The 18447-nt window shown below is 43.4% G+C and overlaps 1 protein-coding gene across 3 annotated transcripts in view; it reads right to left on the reverse strand.

Moving 5' to 3' along the window:
- CPNE4 (copine 4) overlaps positions 1 to 18447 on the reverse strand; it is a 419459-nt gene that overhangs the window by 307637 nt on the left and 93375 nt on the right. For all 3 annotated transcript variants that reach the window (XM_028518762.2, XM_028518761.2, XM_036030654.1), the window contains one exon: positions 10992 to 11172. In XM_028518762.2, coding sequence (XP_028374563.1) covers positions 10992 to 11171 — 180 coding nt within the window. In that variant the 5' untranslated portion in view covers position 11172. The remainder of the gene's footprint in view (positions 1 to 10991; positions 11173 to 18447) is intronic.

An 18447-nucleotide genomic window follows, 5' to 3' on the forward strand; every position in this document is an offset into this window, starting at 1 on the left:
TTGAAAGTATGTGTTGTTTTCTGTTATATATTTCAAATATTAAAATACATTTTAGGGAATGGTCCATATTTTGAGTGCAGCAATGCATCTATTGTAAAACAGATGCATTTTGATGTATCTTATATGCAACTTACCTCATTCAAGTGGATAAAAAGCAAAAACTTGTATTTATATTTCAAATAAATGTCTGCAGCACTTCTGAAATAACTAGGCTCCTCCCAGAACACAAATGAAGTCTTGCAAGCAAACATTTCAGGGACTCAGACTGGGGACATGGAAAACTGTTTCTGTCCTAAGGTTCGAATGAAGACATGGAAGAACCTGTATCTCAACCCAGGAATTTCTATGGCTTAAAAACCATCTATTCCCTGAGAACCAACAAGAAACACTGGCTGCCACATCTATACTCAGTGGCCTTTGAAGGAAACAGAGGAGAAAAGCAGGAGGAAGGAGCTGGGTTTTCAGCAAATCATTCATCATGTCTTCCCTGTGGCCTTGGTGCGAGACCCAGGAGTGGGACCAACTCGGTTGCAGCCTGCGAAAGGGGAAAGAGGAGGCAACCAGGCCTCAGGTCGCTAGCGCTAACTGCAGCTACAGAGCTCTCCTTGTACTCCTGCTCTGCTGTCCTCACAGGGGAAAAGGGGAAGAGAGAAGAAAAGAAGAGATGCATAAAGAAGTGTAAAACCAAAGGAAAATTAGAGTTAACAGGACCAGGTTATAAACCACTCCTTAGACCACATCCCTGAGTGGCAAGGAAATGTCCTTCAAACCTCATCTCCTGACTCTGCCCAACATATTTACAACCATCTTACCTAGAATTTATGCACAGACACATAAACAAAACCATTTTAGATGAAACTTCCCATATCAGGCACCCCTAATCTTACTTAATGTGAAAGGGATAAGCCTCATGGTCTAATTAAGTTCTTATGAGTAGAGTTCATATTCTCCTGAATGGGAATAGAATGACCCTCAAGAATTCAGTGTCTTTGGAGGCAAACACAGGGAAATGGACCAGGAAAGCAAATTACAGGCATCCATGGTGCCAGACCCTGGGCATGCAAAATCAATAAAGTGGGTGCAGCTTCAGTGCCCCCGTGACCTCCAGACATGTCCCCACTTCTCTGCCCCTAACCACAGGCTCTTCAAATTGCCTTAGTTCTCACAAAACCTGAAGACTGAACAGCGCATCTTCAGTTAGAAAAGATTTCTCAGAAAATGACACGTTCAATAATCACAGCACTTACTGGGCACTCAGTGTCTCATACTGGGTACTGTTCTAAGCATTCCATGTGTGTGGGCTCATCTAATCCTCATAACAGCCCTCAGGAGGTCAGTGCCATTATGACACCCATGTCATACATGAGAAACATGAGGCACAGAGGGGTCTGGGCATCTGCCCTGGGCATACTGGGCTGGGCCTGCAGTCTAGGCAGTTGGGCCTCACAGTCTGAGCTCTGAGCCCATGGGCCATGTAGGGGGCAGGCTGAAACCACTGTAAGTTGGAGATGAGAAGGATGTTTCGAGTATTCACCACAAGATCTATATTTTTTAAAATACAAAGCAAACAGTTTTAAACACATTCTTGAATTCTCTGAAGAGAGGAAAGCACATTTACTTTAAAGACTAATGGCAGTTATAAGGAGTTACTCTACTTTCACAGAGGCCAGGATGAGAGAGGAACAGAGTTGTGGGTCCTGAAGACAGGGAGATCTGAGTTCAAATCCTAATACCACTGCTTCCTACTCTTGTAAACTTGCACTTGGACTTTTTCTATTGAGTACCAGCTTTCTCACCTGTAAAATGGGTCATCACAATCTCCTTCTTCTGACAGCATCATGAGGATTCTATGAATGGCACGGATCTGAAGTCACACAATGTGATCATTAAATACGGAGGCACCGATACACCTGCTTAGGAGATTACCTGATGCCTCGTATAACTGCTCTCAACAAATTAGAGGTATCCTTACCAATAAATTACCATTACAATTAGTAAAACCAAACAAATGGGTTGAAATTACAAAGGAAAGTTGATTCTCTTAAGGAGATAATTATCAATAGTAAGTCCAGTTCCCTGGAATCTGTTGAAAACATCTTATCTGGAATGCAGAAGGTGTTTTCAGCTAGAGGCAGTAGGCTCTAAACCACAGATGCCTCAAGCGCTTTCCCCAGCCTATAATTCTCTATTTCAAGTACTCATCCTGGGACTCAGGCTATATTATGAAAACCCACAGTGACTGACGCTGTCAGATGGCCCCGAGTGTGACGTGCCAATTCTTCTAGCTTAAGAGACAGCAGAGCCCACGCCATGGTGCTCTCCTCTCCACAGGAGGCCAGACATTATTCTTCCTGCTGATAAATCATCTTCAGGGCACACAAGAGAATTAACAGTCAAGACAAGATTTCAGCTGAAATTGTCATTTCCTCACCTGCAGCCCCAAGTGTCTCATTTTGTGCTGTTCTGCTCTTGGATCTCATGACATTGGCAATGCTGAGATTTCAGCGATAAGAAAGCCGCTTAGTCACCCATTCTGCAACCTAGTCATCTTCTATCCCGTCATCCAAGTGCACCCCCCACAGAGTGAGCATCGTGCAACCTCAGTCTCTGGTCACAGGGATGTGACCTCAGACAGCCGGGAGAAAATATTTTCTGGTTCTAATATTTCATGCCATTTTGCTTCTCTGTTCAGTGCTCAAGGTAAGGTTTCTAATGTCAGCAAAATCAACATTCTTTTGTTTGTTTCTTAAGAAAAGAAATTATTCTTATTAAGGATGTGTTAAGGGGGAGGCAGAAAGGAACATCAAAGTTTTCCCAAATGGGAGTTTGATGTGAAACCACAGTGGAAACTTTGTGAACAAGTAAAGAAAACTGTTGTTTTTTTTGATCATCTGTCATGCTAGGTGTTAGCCACCAAAACGCTGCAAGTCAGTGACGTGAGAAGAGAAAATCTTTTGAGAAAGGAGCTTGTTTGTGATATCCAGAGAGAATGCTTTAATTGACATAACTTTCATTTTTCAGCTCTTGTCTGTGTCCACCATTGATGGGTTCACCATGCTTCAGAGACCCCGTTCAGGGGGGTACAGGAGTGTACTCCACGCTCAGACACCTCCAGGGGCCTTTCTAGCAGGGCAAGGGAGGCGAATGAAGCCGGTTGGCTCCCCAGCGGGAAACCTGGGGACACACCCAGGCTCTGGGTGTGAGCAGCTAACTATCTCCAGCTCATCATTGCACAAAAATTAAAGGACTCATGTTGCCAGGTTTCCTGGTAACTCAAATGTTAGACCAGAAACACAGAGTTTTATGACAATTTTCTGATCTTTAAGTTTTGTCCACAAGTACAAAACTTGTTGAACACTGTGCAAAGCCAACCGAAATAGCCTGGAGACTGGACAGAGGCCTCAGGTTCAAGTCAGCAACCTCTGGGAAAGCGAACAGAAGATAGGATTTGGAGTCAACCAGGTTCCAGTAAATTTTGTATTTACTAGTTGCATGACCTTGGGTGATTTGTTAATTTTGCCCAGCCTCAGTTTCCTTACCTGATTAGTAAAGCCTACATAGCAGCATAGTTACGAGGATTAGAAAACATACACATAAAATGGCTAACATGCAGCTGATATCAACACATATAGTTAGCAACTTTATTTTGTTGTCACCTAAATGTTCATATTGCCTGACCCACTTTCATAAAATCCTAGCACTTTGGAGCAATGGAAAACTGAATATCTGAGGTAGGGGTGAAACTTCTATTTTGGGCTTCCTCTTTCCAGCTTGATACACAGGAGGGCGATGGCTCACTACTGCCCCCCGCATGAAAGAGACTGCTCCATGGAACTCTCCTATGAGCCTTCTAGGGAAGAAGGAATTGCTAAAACAGCTCTCTGCCCACGTCTGTGGGAGCGGGCCACCCTACCCCCATGGACCCACATTTCCCCTTTTGTGCTGTTAGCCAGGACGCTCGGTCATATGACAACTACACACAGCTGGGTAGGTGAAGCGTGCGGCGGAAAGACGGAAACTAACGGAGGGGTCTAAGAGCAGCGGTTTTAGGCCCCCTCCAAATAAAGGTCACCGAGGCCCTCGTGAGATGGTCCGCCCGGTACACATTTAAGGACGGGAAGGATTTAAGTCAGGGCCTTGTTTTGAACTGTTTCTCAAGGTCACATGACCATCCGAGCTCTTATCCCCCCCGTCTCTAAAATAGGGGGAGTTCTTCTGGACTCTCCAAGGCCGTCGAGGATACAACCTGTCTTTCTCATGATACTCAATACATACTGGGGTTAATTTCAATGCCTGGCTACTCTTCATGGGGTTTTCATGAGAAGTAAGTAAAGCAATGTCAGTAGATGGGCTTTGTAAATATAAAGGGCTATGTGGATTCATTATTATTATTATTATAACCAATCTTGCATTAGAGTCCACTGATAATTGATGTGTTAAACTATAACCACAATAATTATCACTAACAATTATTATTATTACCAACAATCCACCAGAGCACCAGGTTCATCATAACATGTTTTCATACAGAATTGATCCAAGGGTAATTAGTCCTCAGAATTACTTAGAGCTTCCCATGGAGAGGCTTAATAACTGTGCACTAAAATGAAATGGAAAAATGGAATGAAAGGTGTTTGGAGCAACATTCTAGTAGTGTGGGAAATAATGTGGCTTTTCCTAATGAGGACAAGTACTCTGCCAAGGGCCACGGCATCCTCTCTGCTTCCTGGGGAACATTCCACGTGCCCAGGAAATAGAGCATGTGCTCCAGGAAACCGAATGAAAGTGTTTGGTGCACAGGGGCCCTTGCCTTTTGAATCCCTGAGAAGTGCTAATTTGTCCCACTTGGACATCTTGTTTACTTCCAGGAGCTGGTGAACCTATCAGTGCTCACCAGAAATCAGGAGAAAATTATTTCCACTCTTCACTGCAAGATGAAATGTGTTCTAAATTAGCATTACACTGAACGGCACCATATATACTGTTGCTAATATATGGCCTGGAGTAGGTGCAAGGGGAATTTAAAAACTAGGTATGATTCTAAATTATGGAAATTAAATGGTAGGTCCGACACTCTGTCTGGAATATATTTCCAAGCAACAGGTTTTCTCTTTCCTTCTTTCTCACAGTTACCATCATGGCCATTAAGGATTTACTAAAAGTTTCACCCAATAAAAGTGCCATCCTATCTCCCTATTCTGCAAAAAGAACAAAGCCATCCTCTCTGTCTTCTCAGTCCTCAGGCATCCATCTCCCAAATGCTGCTGGTCTATAAAAAGGAACAATCCACTCTGCATCTTGAATCAATTGATTTCCAATATTTTAAAGACATAAATGTATCCTCATTGACTCAATACTATTAACAGTATAGGAGGTCAGATTGTGGGTCTTTTTGGGTCTAAAAATTAGGCTTTCATTTTTATGCTCCATCTTAGAGATCAAATGTTCTCTTTTATTGCTAACAAGTGACAGCCAATTAAAAGAGCAAACAGCTTCCCTCCATATGGGAAGACCATCTGAGGTAGTACTAACTACTGCTGTAGTAACCTGAGCTGCGGACCTGGCATAATGGGCCCTTTCCCTGCTGGAATTTCATTACCAAAAGCACAGGCCAGCAATCAAGAGTAATGAAAAGGAAATGTCAATCTTCAGTTACAGCTCCCCTGACAAACACTTCGGCTGTAACATGAACGACCCACAGTTACGTACTTACAAACTCCCTCTCCTCTTCTCCCCAACCCAGCTGCATTCTCTAGCACACCAAAGGTACCCCAGAACTGTGCTAGCTATGGATACTTACTCTTAAATTAATTAAAACTAAGTAATTAAAAATGTCAGTTTCTCAGTCACACAATCCACCTTCCAAGTGCTCACACGTGGCCAGTGACTGCCCATTGGACAGCACAGGTCAGAGAACATTTCCAACATCACAGAGACAGTTCAATCTATAGAAAGCCACTTTTTCCCAACTTTAAAATTCTCTATAGCCCTGGCTGCATGGCTCAGTGGATTGAGCACCAGCCTGCAAACCGAAAGATCACTGGTTCGATTCCCAGTCAGGGCACATGCCTGGGTGGCAGGCCAGGTCCCCAGTTGAGGGCGCGCAAGAGGCAACTGATCAATATTTCTCACCCTCTTCTTCTCCCTCCCTTCCTCTCTGTCTAAAAATAAATAAATAGAATCTTTTAAAAATTCTCTATAAAAGATAAGCTCACTTTTATTTTTGCCCTAACACTCCCCAACAATCTCTTCATTATGCAAATTAGCTTGGCCTCTATTTTTTTCTTCACTTGGTCGGTTACCAGACTCCCCCTAACTGAGATCCCCAAGGAACTGACACAGCTAGAGTGAATTCTCTTCCGCAAGGCTTTCTCTCAACTCTGTAATTCTGTACAGAGCACTCGCTCGGTATATCAGACATACTCTGCGGGCTAGGTACAGGACAACTCACACATCAGCAAGTCTTGTCCCATGTCACTGCCCGAGTTTGCTAACCTTCACTAAACGCTGGTAGTAGTAGCTACACGGTTTAAATAGACTGTCAGGTGCTTCCCATGTGTAGCATAGGACCACTGGCTGAATTTGTACTGAAAAGTAGGTGTTAATACTAATGACAAGAGGGGGTGAACGATTCTCCACATTTCTGTGAGTTGTCAGGTGGTTTGTGTGCTAATCATCTACCTCTTTGCTCTCACACACACTCCATGCCTGCAAACCTTGCCAACTGGCTTCCATCAAGGTTTGGTTAATGGAAAACACTGACAAGAGACCAGAGAACAACAGAGGGGGACACCAGGGTACCCTCACCTCCATCCCAGGCAGCGTCTGCAGCACTATCTGCATTTCCGCTACCTTTCCGGTTCCTGCTGGGGAGGCCCTCCATCCATGGATCCAGCTTCTGCTAGATGGCCCAGCTGTTGAGTTGTCCTTTGTCCCTGTCACCCAGTGGTGTGCTGGTAAATGTTCAACAACTGGCTCTGGAAGCCGTGGTGGGGCGGGGAGGGGTAGGAAAAGAAGCCCTGATTTGAAATGTTTGCCTATGTCTGTGGTGTGGAGACTCACATTCAGGCTTGAGAAATTCCTCAATATCTAGTTACTGGCCCAATACTCACAAGCCTATGCAAGCTGGCTTCCACACACTCCCACTCACCCTGTGCAAAGAGTCAGGTTCCCATGGTTAGTCTCTGGGTTCCCTCGCAGTCCCTCTTAGTTTCTCTTTGTTTCTAAGTCCTTGGTTACTAGTTGGTTGCCTGAATTAAATCCTATTTGCTACCTGGCATGGGCTCTGTTTTCTTGACTGTATCCTGAAGGTATTTTGTGATGAAAATTTTTACATTCTAATGAATGTAAAAATTTATCAGAAAAGCTTCTCAAAGTACCAGAATCAAAATCAGCCATATCACTAAGCACCCTGGGATTTCAGCTGACGAGAGTGTTTTTAAAGAGTGAAAACTTTCTAGGTGAAGGAAGTAGTGAATCAGTACACATTGCAGTACAAGTTTCTTATCTCACTGCACATTGGTAACAAAGCATGTGTGGACCTGCAGCTGGGGGTGGTCCACATTTTGAATGACATTGTAATAGAGCACTTTGGAAAAGGCCCACCAGTGTCCTATTCTTTGTCTCACTAGCTCCACTTTGACAGAATCTCTCCTAGGGGCTCCTCTCAAAAGAAGGGAAAAGCCTCTGACAGGTGTGAGTTGGTATCTCACTGTGGTTTTAATTTGCATTTCTCTGATGATTAGTGACACTGAGCATCTTTTCACATGTCTGTTGGCCATCTGTACGTCCTCTTTGGAGAAGTGTCTAGTCAGGTCGTTTGCCCATCATTAAATTGGATTGTTTGGGGGGGGGTTGATGTCAAGTTTTATAAGTTCTTTATAAATTTTGGATATTAACCCCTTACCAGATGTATTCCACTCCTGGGAATGTGTCTAAGAAACCTGAAACACTAATTTGAAAGAGTATGCACCCCTATGCTCATTGCAGCATTATTTACAATTGCTAAGATATGGAAGCAACCTAAGTGCCCATCAGTAAATGAGCGGATAAAAAAGCCATGGTATGATGCCACAATGGAATACTACTTAGCCATGAAAAAGAAAAAAAGTCTTACCTTTGAGACAGCATGGATAGACCTGGAGAGTATTATGCTAAGTGAAATAAACCAGTCAGAGAAAGACAAGTACCATATGATTTCCCTTACATGTGCGATCTAATAATCAAAATAAACTAACAAACAAAATAGAAGTAGATTCATGGATAGAGAACAGACTAAGAGCTGTCAGAGGGGAGGGGCCTGGGGGCTGGGTAAAAAAGGTGAAGGGATTAAAGAAACAAACAAAAAAAACCCCACCTCATAGACAGGCAAGAGTAAAGGGGGTGGGAGGCAGGACAGGGTAAAGGGGGGGTAAATGGTGACAGGAGACTTGACACAATAAATATACAAATGATATATTGTAGAACTGGACACCTGAAACCTACATACCAATATTAACCTTGATATAACCAATCTATTAACCTTATTAACCAATGTCACCCCAATAAACTTGAGAAAAAAGAAAATAAAGCCTTGTGCACAGATGTTGGGAACCGCCCTGCCTGGTTTCAGAAGATATAACCCCCATGGCAAAGGCTGAGTGGGCAACCTTTGGACCAGAAGCCACTACAGAGATAAAGCTTATCTCCCTCGCAGGGGCACCACTTCTGCTCCTTTTTCTTCACCCTGCCTGGCCCCCAATGCTTGATCAGTTAGCCAATGACTGGTAAGATTCCCCAAGGGTGGGAACAACCTAAGACAGGCACGATCATGTGGAAGCCCTCAGGGAAGGACTTGAGGGGCTATGGAGAAAGGGGGTGATGGACCCTCACCCCTTGGCTTTGACATGGCCTGAGTCCTCATTCTGTCTGAGAGAAATCTCCTAATCTCTTGGATGCCTTATTTCCCCTGCCTGACTTAAGCCTGAAACAATGACAGAGGGTGGTGCGGCCCTGTGCTGGAAATGGTGGGCTCTCCTGGCGATCAGGCCTAAGAAAGAATATGTAAAATCCTGTGAAACCTGCTTTGTTTAGAATTCTCTCAATTAAATGATAAGGGTCCAAGTGAGAAGTGAATTTGTTCCTCAAAGTTTTATGGCTCTTTAGCTATCTGACCCTGACTCAAAATAGGCCCTCAGAGTTCTTTGTATGTTATCTATTATTTGATCCTTACTGCCTGACAATGATTAATGAGCTTTACCTGTATTCCTGTGCAAACAAACCCAATAAAAGCCCATTGAGGAAAAGGCTCTTTGCTCTTCTTCTTTGAGAGATCGCCACCTTTCCTCCCCAAGCAGATCATATCTCGGTAGACTTATTCTCATCCATGGCGGCCAGGGGGAGCCCTGCAGGCAGAGGCCCCCCCGCCACACAAAGATGTTTATTGCAGCATTATTCAAAATAGGGTATTTCTGGAAGCAACTTCAAAGTGAAAAAATAGAAAAATGATTCACTAAATCTATTTGATGGGATATTATATAGCCTTAAAAATTATAACTATGAGTATTATAGCACTATGAGAAAACCTTGGTACTAAGTAGTAAAATCAGGAAAGAAAATTTTACACACATGATAAGACTGAAAAGAAATATTTACAAAAAATCACAGCATTATGTAAAGAGGGTATTAGGAGATTTTTTTCTCTAATTTTCAGAGTGACTTTTTTCTGATGTAGAAAATCCACTTAGTTTTGTTAATTTAAAAAAAATGAAACCCACTACCAAAGTCAATAAGGATATTTAGAAGGAAAAAAATAAACATTACACATTAAGGTACCTGTGAGTGCTGTTTTAGTTGAGAATATAAGCCCTGGATAAGCCTGAAGTTAAATTAAGATCCCAAATCTGCCCATCTGTCACCCGACCCCCACACACAGTGCCTCCTCACCTGGGCACATCTGCTCCCCAGCCTCCATCACACCTCCCTCGCAGAGAAGTGGCTTTGGCCACTTAGGTACTGACGAGCAAGCGTGCTGCCCCTGGAACCTTACAGCCTTCTTCTACTGTGAAGTGGAAGACGTGCCCCCTGGTGGAGCACCTTTCAACCATTTGCAGACAGGTAGGAGTCTTGAACATTCAAAGAATTTGTCCTCAGGGATCCAAAGCAGGTAATCGTCTCTTCTTTCTTGACTCAGCAGGGCTTCCAACCTAGATCCAAATTCCACCAACTACCTGGCCCCCTTAGAGCAGTAAGAGCTGCTTACTCTGCTGCACCCCCTGCTTCTCCCTGTCGCCCCATTCACTTCAGGCCTGATCTTCAAAAGCCCAGCTTAATTAGACCAGGTCCCTAGAAGCGAGAAAGAAAAAACTGAAAACTTAAAATCCAGTGCTCATCCAATTTGTTCCAACTTTTGAATAAACAAAACCCAACTGCAGAATTCAACGCGCCATATTACCACACAAGCCACCCAAGGCTACACGGGTGCCCACCATTATGATAAAACGACAATGAACAGCCCGGGGCTCCAGAGCTCCACTACCTGGGTACAGATATTAGATTGTCCACGTATAGGCTAAAAGATCCTCGACAAATCCTCAACCAGTCTGTCTCTGTTTCCTCATAGTATTGTTGTGAGGACTTAGTTATTTTTATGTGAAGCACTTAGAACTGTGTCTGACACTCGGTAAGTACCCACTGAAGTGTAGCTAATATTAAGTTCTCTCTCCAAAAAAATAAACATTGTGGACATAATGTGATCCCTGAAAGGCAGTCCTCCCTGCCCTTCCTCGAGGCCATGGTGTTCACAGTGACCACACAAACTAAGGGTAAATGTCAACATATCCACAACACTAAAACAACCACATCACAACCTCACGATGCAAACAGAATGGTGATCATATTTATTTCTAGCATTTTTCATCTATCAAAATTAACCACTGAAAGATGAAAAATGTCAAATATTTCTGCCCCAACCCTCCAGCCACGCTTCTGTCCATCGGCGTGGACAAGCCTACCTCGAACCACTGCCCGTGCGACTGCATCTTGAGGATGACGCAGGGGTCTGGTTTGGAAAGGGCATCCCGGTCGGAAATGCCTTTGCAGGCCACCCGCAGCTCCACTTTGGTCAGGCAGGGGCTGTTAAAGATTCCCAGCGTATTGGCAGCCGACTCATAAATGTTGCTCATCTTCTTCATTCTGTTTTAGGCAAGAAAAGGAGGAAAAGAGACATGCCAGTCACCACAGTATTTGTCAAAGGATCAAGGTTCTCAGTCACCACTTAGCAACTTGTTCTACACACAGTTTCAAATATTGACTGTTTATACTATCTCACATCCTACCCAGTGGCACAGCTCCAGTGAAGTAAACAAATAAAAAGCAAACAAAAAACAGAAACAAAAAAAAAAACCCTTCAACAGGTGTCGGTGCACTTAACTAAGAACACTGTTTTCCTATATGATTTGCATACATCTGCATAGTAAAATTTTTAGTCTGTGAAATACAATTAATGAATTAGTGCAATAGACTGCAAAGTGTAATCCAGTTCTATATTAAGGGCAGAGCTTGTGTGAAATTTTACAGGCTTGTTGCTTAATCAATTGAATCACTTTCCAAGTTTTTAAGGCTCCCAAAAATCCAGCTCTCCTTTTTTCTTCTATGTGATGGCCCAGAGAGGTATGTGGCCCCACCTGAAGAAACAGCCCAAATTTCCCTTCCCTAAACTCTGGTCCACCTTCTCAAGATGCCCTCAGCACATCAGCTCCAAGACAGAGGCTCAGAGTCTGATTTCCTGCTCCCAGTGCCCAAGTCCATTCTCACCTTTCCCTTTCCAGCTCCCACTTGCCACATCAGGATTCAGAATCAAAGTGGGGAAAGCAGGAGGATGACTGGGTGGGAGAAAAAGCACAGAGCCACTGATCCTGGACTCATGGCAACAGCAGCTTCAAATAAGCACTGCAGGCCCCACCCCATCTCCACATGATAACCTGTCAATAACTCCTAGCATCAGGAGGTTCGGTGCTACAGGGATCCCCCAGAGGCAGCCAATCCTTTCCTCCTTCTCTGAGGGAGACTAGACCTGTAAGGACATTGAAAGATTCTCTCAGGAGTGAAATTCAATATCCTTCTTATGGAATTCTGTTTCCCTGCAGATTCCCCAGGAAAACCCGCAACAGCTTCCTCAACCTCACAAGGCACTAGTCCTCTACAGGGGAATCTTGTCATCTATAAAATGAAGATAATCCCTCTATTAAGTGCCAGCTCATTGTTAGCTAGTCTCTTGTTGCTGTGGTCAGAATATTTGTGTCCCCTCAAAATGCAAATGTTGAAATCCTAAAGCTTAAAGGCCGTATTAGGAGGAAGAGCCCTTGGGAGGTGATTAGGCCATAAGGTGAGAACCCTCATGAATGGGATTAGAGCTCACATAAGAGACCTGCCAAGCTCCCCAGGCCCTTTGAGAGAGAACACAATGAGAAATCTGTGACCCAGCAGAGGACCTTCACCTGACCATGCTGCACTCTGATCTAGAGCTTCCAGCCTCCAGAACCGTAAGCAATAAATTTTTATTGTTTGTAAGTAAGCCACTCGGTCTGATATTTTGTTATGGCAGCTTGAATTGGGTTTGACTAAAGGGCTGCAGACCCAGAAGAGAGAGGAGAGGAGAAAGAGGGCAGCATATCTGTTCCCAATCCCTACCCCGGTCATTAGCTGTGACCATGTCCCTACGTGACCCAGGTCCTGCCAGGCAACTCCATCTCCAAGGGCTCAGGTCTCACTGCACTTTGGGAATACTGTGTCCTCCTTGGCTCCTTCAGGCTTATTAGTAAAAGCTTTCTGCAAGTTTTAAATAGAGCATTCTAGAAGAAGATGCAGATGCACTCAATTAATTGAACAGGCTAGAAAGGAAGTGAAGGAAGCTGGGAGGTGATCCCAAGCAGGAATCTAGCTTAAGCAGGGTTCCAAGGGAGGCTCTGGCGCAGGCAATGTACCATGAGGTGGTCCCACCTGAAGGAAGGGGCTCCAGCTCTTACAGTCCCATGTCCACCAGTCATGCTAGGGAAGCAGAAACACTTAGGTTTGGTCCCTTCTCTCCACTGGCTGAGAGCAATCAGCCAATTCTCCAGAAAGGAGCAGCTGTGAGCTATTAGCAGCTAACACGGCCATTAGAAGATGAATGGATTAACTTGACAAAGGGGATCTGGACAGAGTTTGCACAAGAGGCCTATTTCACCATCGTGGCTATTCATATACATATGAACTCCTTTAGGTCAGGGACTCCTTCTTATACTTTATTTCATCCCCAATAGTGTTCAACTACTTGATTAATATTGTAGACTGATGATGAAACCAAGACAACCATCACTTCTGGGGGAATATGGTACAGGAAAGAAATGTGGGGATACTGAAAATAAAACTCCCAACTTTTTACTATGACTCCTGGCTTACCTCCCTGCCCAGGCACAAATGAAGGCTCTGACCAGATATATTGGAGTTCGTGAGTTCCTCTGGCTACTGAGAGGTAACAGCAGTCCTGACCTTGAAGGTAGCACTTAGGCCAGTGAAGTCAAATTGTTTGGCCTTGGCCCGGCAGAAGCTCACTGCCGAAAGGTGATCATAAAATACGGCTCTGTCAACGAGTGATGAGCTACCTCTAGCCCCAGATATGTGAAGTAAACAAGTAATTTCACACTCTGTTAGAGAACAGGATTAAAATATGGCCAGATTATCAATACATTTTCCATGGCCTATTTAAATCCTATTTGTTGTCTTTCACAAAATATCCTGGTTTTACAGAGACTAATGTCTTTTGAGAATTATTTTGATGAAAGCTGACTTTTGGCCAATTTTAGAAGCAAATTATAATTGCCCTTTCACTCAGATAATTTAAGTTATAAAAGAAAAACAAAAAAACTACTTCAGCATATCCACACTCCCTAACAGGACAAACTGATCCTGAAACTTAATTAGGTTCTGAATGAGTTGCAAACAACGCCAAGACAATAGAGAGCTCAGGAGGGAAGAGAATCAGCTTGAGTTCACAGGGGAACCAGTTGAGCAGAGCTTGTCTTGAAACTGTTAAGAATAAGTGCATAATCACTGTTCTGCTTGCTTTGGCATTGTTTGGCCTTTTTAAATGTCGGAGCACATCCAGGGAAGGCCGGTATGTGCGATGTCTCTATCACAGAACATTTCCACCTCGACTCAAGAAATATGTACAGGATATGTTTTATGCCTGGTGCTGTGCTGGAGGTTGGCAGCACTGAGCATCCATTCACTCCGTTATTCACCTGGTTGTCAGTTGATTTCATATTCAACATGCCTTGATCTACTTTTGGATCAAGTGTCAACCTCCTGGGCGGCAAGTACAGCGCTAGACACTCTAAAGGATGGGGACATGAATGAGGGAGTCTATGTACCCGCAGGTTCACACTCTGAAACACTGCTTCTCAGACTTGAACATGGTGGTGAATCACCTGGGGAGCTTGTTAAACTGCAGTTCCTATTTCAAGAGTCTGGGGTGGGCCTGAGACTCTGTTCCTGGGCGGCCTGTGGACCACAGTGTGAGTAGCCAGGTTGTTGGGTATAAAACAAGCACCTATAAAAGACGGCAAGTGGCCCCAGAGTTTATCTTAAGATCAGACACTCATATATGAGGTGCAGGATGGCACAGAAGATAAGAGTAGGATCTAGCATCGCAGCATTTGAAGCTAACCCAAGCTCTGCTACTCTCTTGTTATGTGACTTTGGGCAAGTCGCTTGAATCATCTGTGCCTCAGTTTTATCACGTGTGAAATGGGGATAATAACAGTTCTTTCCTTGCAGAGTTTTCTTGAAAATTAAATTAATTAATCCTCATAGAGTCCACAGAAGACTGCCTGGTTCACAGTAAACACTCAACAAATGGAAATTACTATTGTACTCTAAAGAATGACACCACTGAGTTCACATTATCAATTTCTTATGTATCTGCCAAGCACCGAACATGAAGCCATCGGATCCTCCAGAGACTCTTCCAGCTGATCCTCAAGGTAACCCTATGGAAGGCCTGGTGAGGCCACCCATTTCACAGGGACAAACTTCAGCTTAGAGAAGGGTACAGCTGCACATGGCTACCCGGCTACAGCATTGCAGAGCAGGATTTGAACCAGGAACTGCAGGTCCAGAATTTAGGACCTTAGTCACTGTGCTATTCTTGCCTCCCTGTGAGATAGGGACTGAAGAAGACTTTGAAAAAACTGACAACTGGAGACTTTCACCGCACAACACGCCCAAAATTTTCTTGACCCACCTGGCTCCCCTGAATGTCACACTGCAGCTATCCCTCCTTCCCTCTCTCTGTCTGCCCCACAAAACTTCCAGCACCCTTCTCTCTCAGTCCTCTAGACTTTTATATTACATTTTTAAGTGTTTTTTTTCTTTTATAGAGAGTCCGTTATTTTGTAAATTCATCTACCCACTAGGTTTCTTTCCTCTCACAACCTTAATCATTGCTTACCCTGCTCAGCCTCCCCCACCCACCCCGAGCTCCCAGTTGGGCAGTACAAACACCCACTCTTCCCAAGAGAGTGGGAAAGGAAGGAAAGCTATGAATATTTATATCTTTTGTCCTCATTAAGCATATAATGCTCTATAAATTTCTTTTAAAAATAGCTTGCTTTCAGCCCCAGCAGGTGTGGCTCAGTGGAATGAGCACCAGCCTTCAAACTGAAAGGTCGCCAGTTCAACTTCCAGTCAGGGCACATGCCTGGGTTGCAGGCCAGGTCCCCAGTTGGGAGCACACAAGAGAAAACCAAGCAATGTCTCTCTCACATGCCGATGTTCTGCCCCCTCTTTCCCTCCCTTCCCTTCTCTCTAGAAATAAATAAAAATAAAATCTTAAAAAAATAGCTTGCTTTCTTAACTGCTAGTAGTAACTACACTAAAAACAAACCTTGAGGCAGCCTCTTATGATAGGAATTGTCAGCCCCATTTCACACACATAAAAAATGAGACCGACGGTGAATAACTTGCCCCAAAGTCATAGCTGGTAAGTAAGAGGACCAGGAATGACCCTGGGTCCAATGAACTCCAAAACCCATATTTTTTACCATACCTTATAAAATCATTCACATTCTTAATTTGCTTAACAAGAACTTTCTTTCTAGATCATGCAAAGGCAAACTGCAACCCCATTCCAATCTTAATAAACCGCAAAGACAAGGTAAGTGCATGCTAGTTGAGCATGAGATTGTGCTCCAGCAACCTTTAAACATTCGCCTTTCCCCTCCTTGCTCTAGAGGCAGCTCACAGCACATTTGGAACTCGGTAACAGCAGCCTCATCAGTTGGAGGGTCTGGGAACTCAGTGTGCCTACTCTGATGATTTCAAGCACTGAGCACTTGATGAGGTACAGATGGTGGAGCTACAACACCCAGAACCCCGGGATAAACCCCGTAAACCACAAAAGGTCATGGTTCAAATGGATACAATTCCAAGTCGGGCAATGTGTGTATGTGAATGTTTTTCTGAAATACACTGTGCCAAATCACTCAAGTGCAGTAAATTTTTACTTCAGCCATTTCCTGAGCTTTCTAATTTGAGACAAAAAAGAGACCAAAAGAAAAAAAAAATCCAGCAGAGATTCTATTTCCTGAAAAACTGCTTTCTTGGGAAAATGTACAAAAGGAATCAGATATATTGATATTCTAGGAAGTTCTGGGCTCACATTTTTGTCTCTAACAGTGAATCATAAGATGAGATTTTTCTAGTAACCAATTACGTCCATAGCATCTCATTCATATTAATTTTATAGCACTCAAATGTCACCCATTTTTAGGAGAACTGGATTATACATTTCACTAGATAATTATAAAGGGTGATAGAAAGTTTTAAAAGTAATACTTGAATAAAGAAATCTTATGAATGACTGTCTCCTCCCTGTCACACCCACTCCCTTTCCCACCATACCAAAGGCAACAACAGCTCCTGAATGAGAAGAGAAAAAAGCAAATTTGGTGATGCTTTTATGATTTTGGCACTGAAACAGTTTCTGAATGAGTTGCAAATAATGCCACTCAGGCAACTAAATTTATCCAGTAGAAAGATCAAATCCCCCATCTCCTTTTGATCAGTTATTTTCCCTTTTTAATACAATCATAGGTTGGATTCTTCTACTAATATCATTTAGCAGGAAACTAAGGGCTCACAAAATGGAGCTTGTGCTTCTGGTCTCATACATGTGGCTACACTTAAAAGAAGAAAAGGAGCATGATTATTTTTATGTTCAACAGACAGCATATGAAACCAGAAGCCAATTTCCCTGAGAGAGCATGCTAAATGATCTACTTATGGGTCTTGCTCTATTTCTACACCTTCTCATTTCAGACTTCCTTCATCTACTTTGAATGACATCGTAGCACTGACATGATTTCACTTACTTGGCAGACAAGATGGAGCATTTGAGGGAAGAAGAGTTGAATAAATGACAAAATGCAAAAAGTAATACTTCTTAGGATACAGAACACAACCTCAAGTTCAGCATGGGCCAAAATAAATGTGAGTGATAAGCGAAATGTTCTCTCTATGCTGTTCAGTACGTGACCACTGGCCACAAGTGGCTATCGAACCCTTGAACTGTGGCTAGTACAATTGAAGAAATAAATTTTAGTTATATTTTATCTCAATTTAAATAGCCACCTGTGGCAAGTGACTACCATATTAGACATGTACTGGTTATAGCTCTTTTTTTCTCTGTTTCTCCTGAAGACTAAAGCTGAATGGTGTTCTTCTTTCCAACACAAATGCAATGTCTAGGGCCTCATCTCAAAGCAGTTCATTAAACAGGACTCTTTCGTAAAAAGAGAAATCCAGCTTCGTACTATTTGGTGGAGACTGATGCAGAAGTGTTAAAAGGACTCAACAGGTCTAAGTTTGGCTCATAAAGCCTTTCCTCATCTACCAGAGCCACTGATGGGTGACAACTGCATGGAGACAGATGTACAAGGAAGAGTGCTTGATTAGTTGATGGTAAGTGCCATCCACATGCAAGAAAGAAGAAACTGACAGCTTATGGGCCACGTCCTGCTGGGTCTTGGAGAGACCTTAAGAAAAATACTAGAATGCAGCTCTCCTTAGAACTTCTTCCTAATGTGTAATGATGTTTCTACAAAACACTTCAAAATAGGAGCTCGCCAGCTCTGCAGTCAATGGCCTTGCTAGAGCAGCTCTGGATGAAAACATTGGAGAGACAAGAATTTAGGTAGACATAGCATGTGAACAGGGTATGTTTTCGCGGGTTGAGAGAGGAGTGTTTGACAGGGAGGACATTTTGGAGGAGAGCATCACATCTGTCTCAGGGACGGGTCATAGGACCAGCCACCATAGATACATGGGCAATGCTTTGGAGAAGAGAAAAAGCACAGCAGACATGGAAGGCGTGGTATCTGCATGACAGCAGTCACACATGGACATGGGCATACACACATTCTTCAAGTC

The sequence above is a fragment of the Phyllostomus discolor genome, chromosome 7, assembly GCF_004126475.2.
Source record: "Phyllostomus discolor isolate MPI-MPIP mPhyDis1 chromosome 7, mPhyDis1.pri.v3, whole genome shotgun sequence".
Taxonomy (NCBI): Eukaryota; Metazoa; Chordata; class Mammalia; order Chiroptera; family Phyllostomidae; genus Phyllostomus; species Phyllostomus discolor.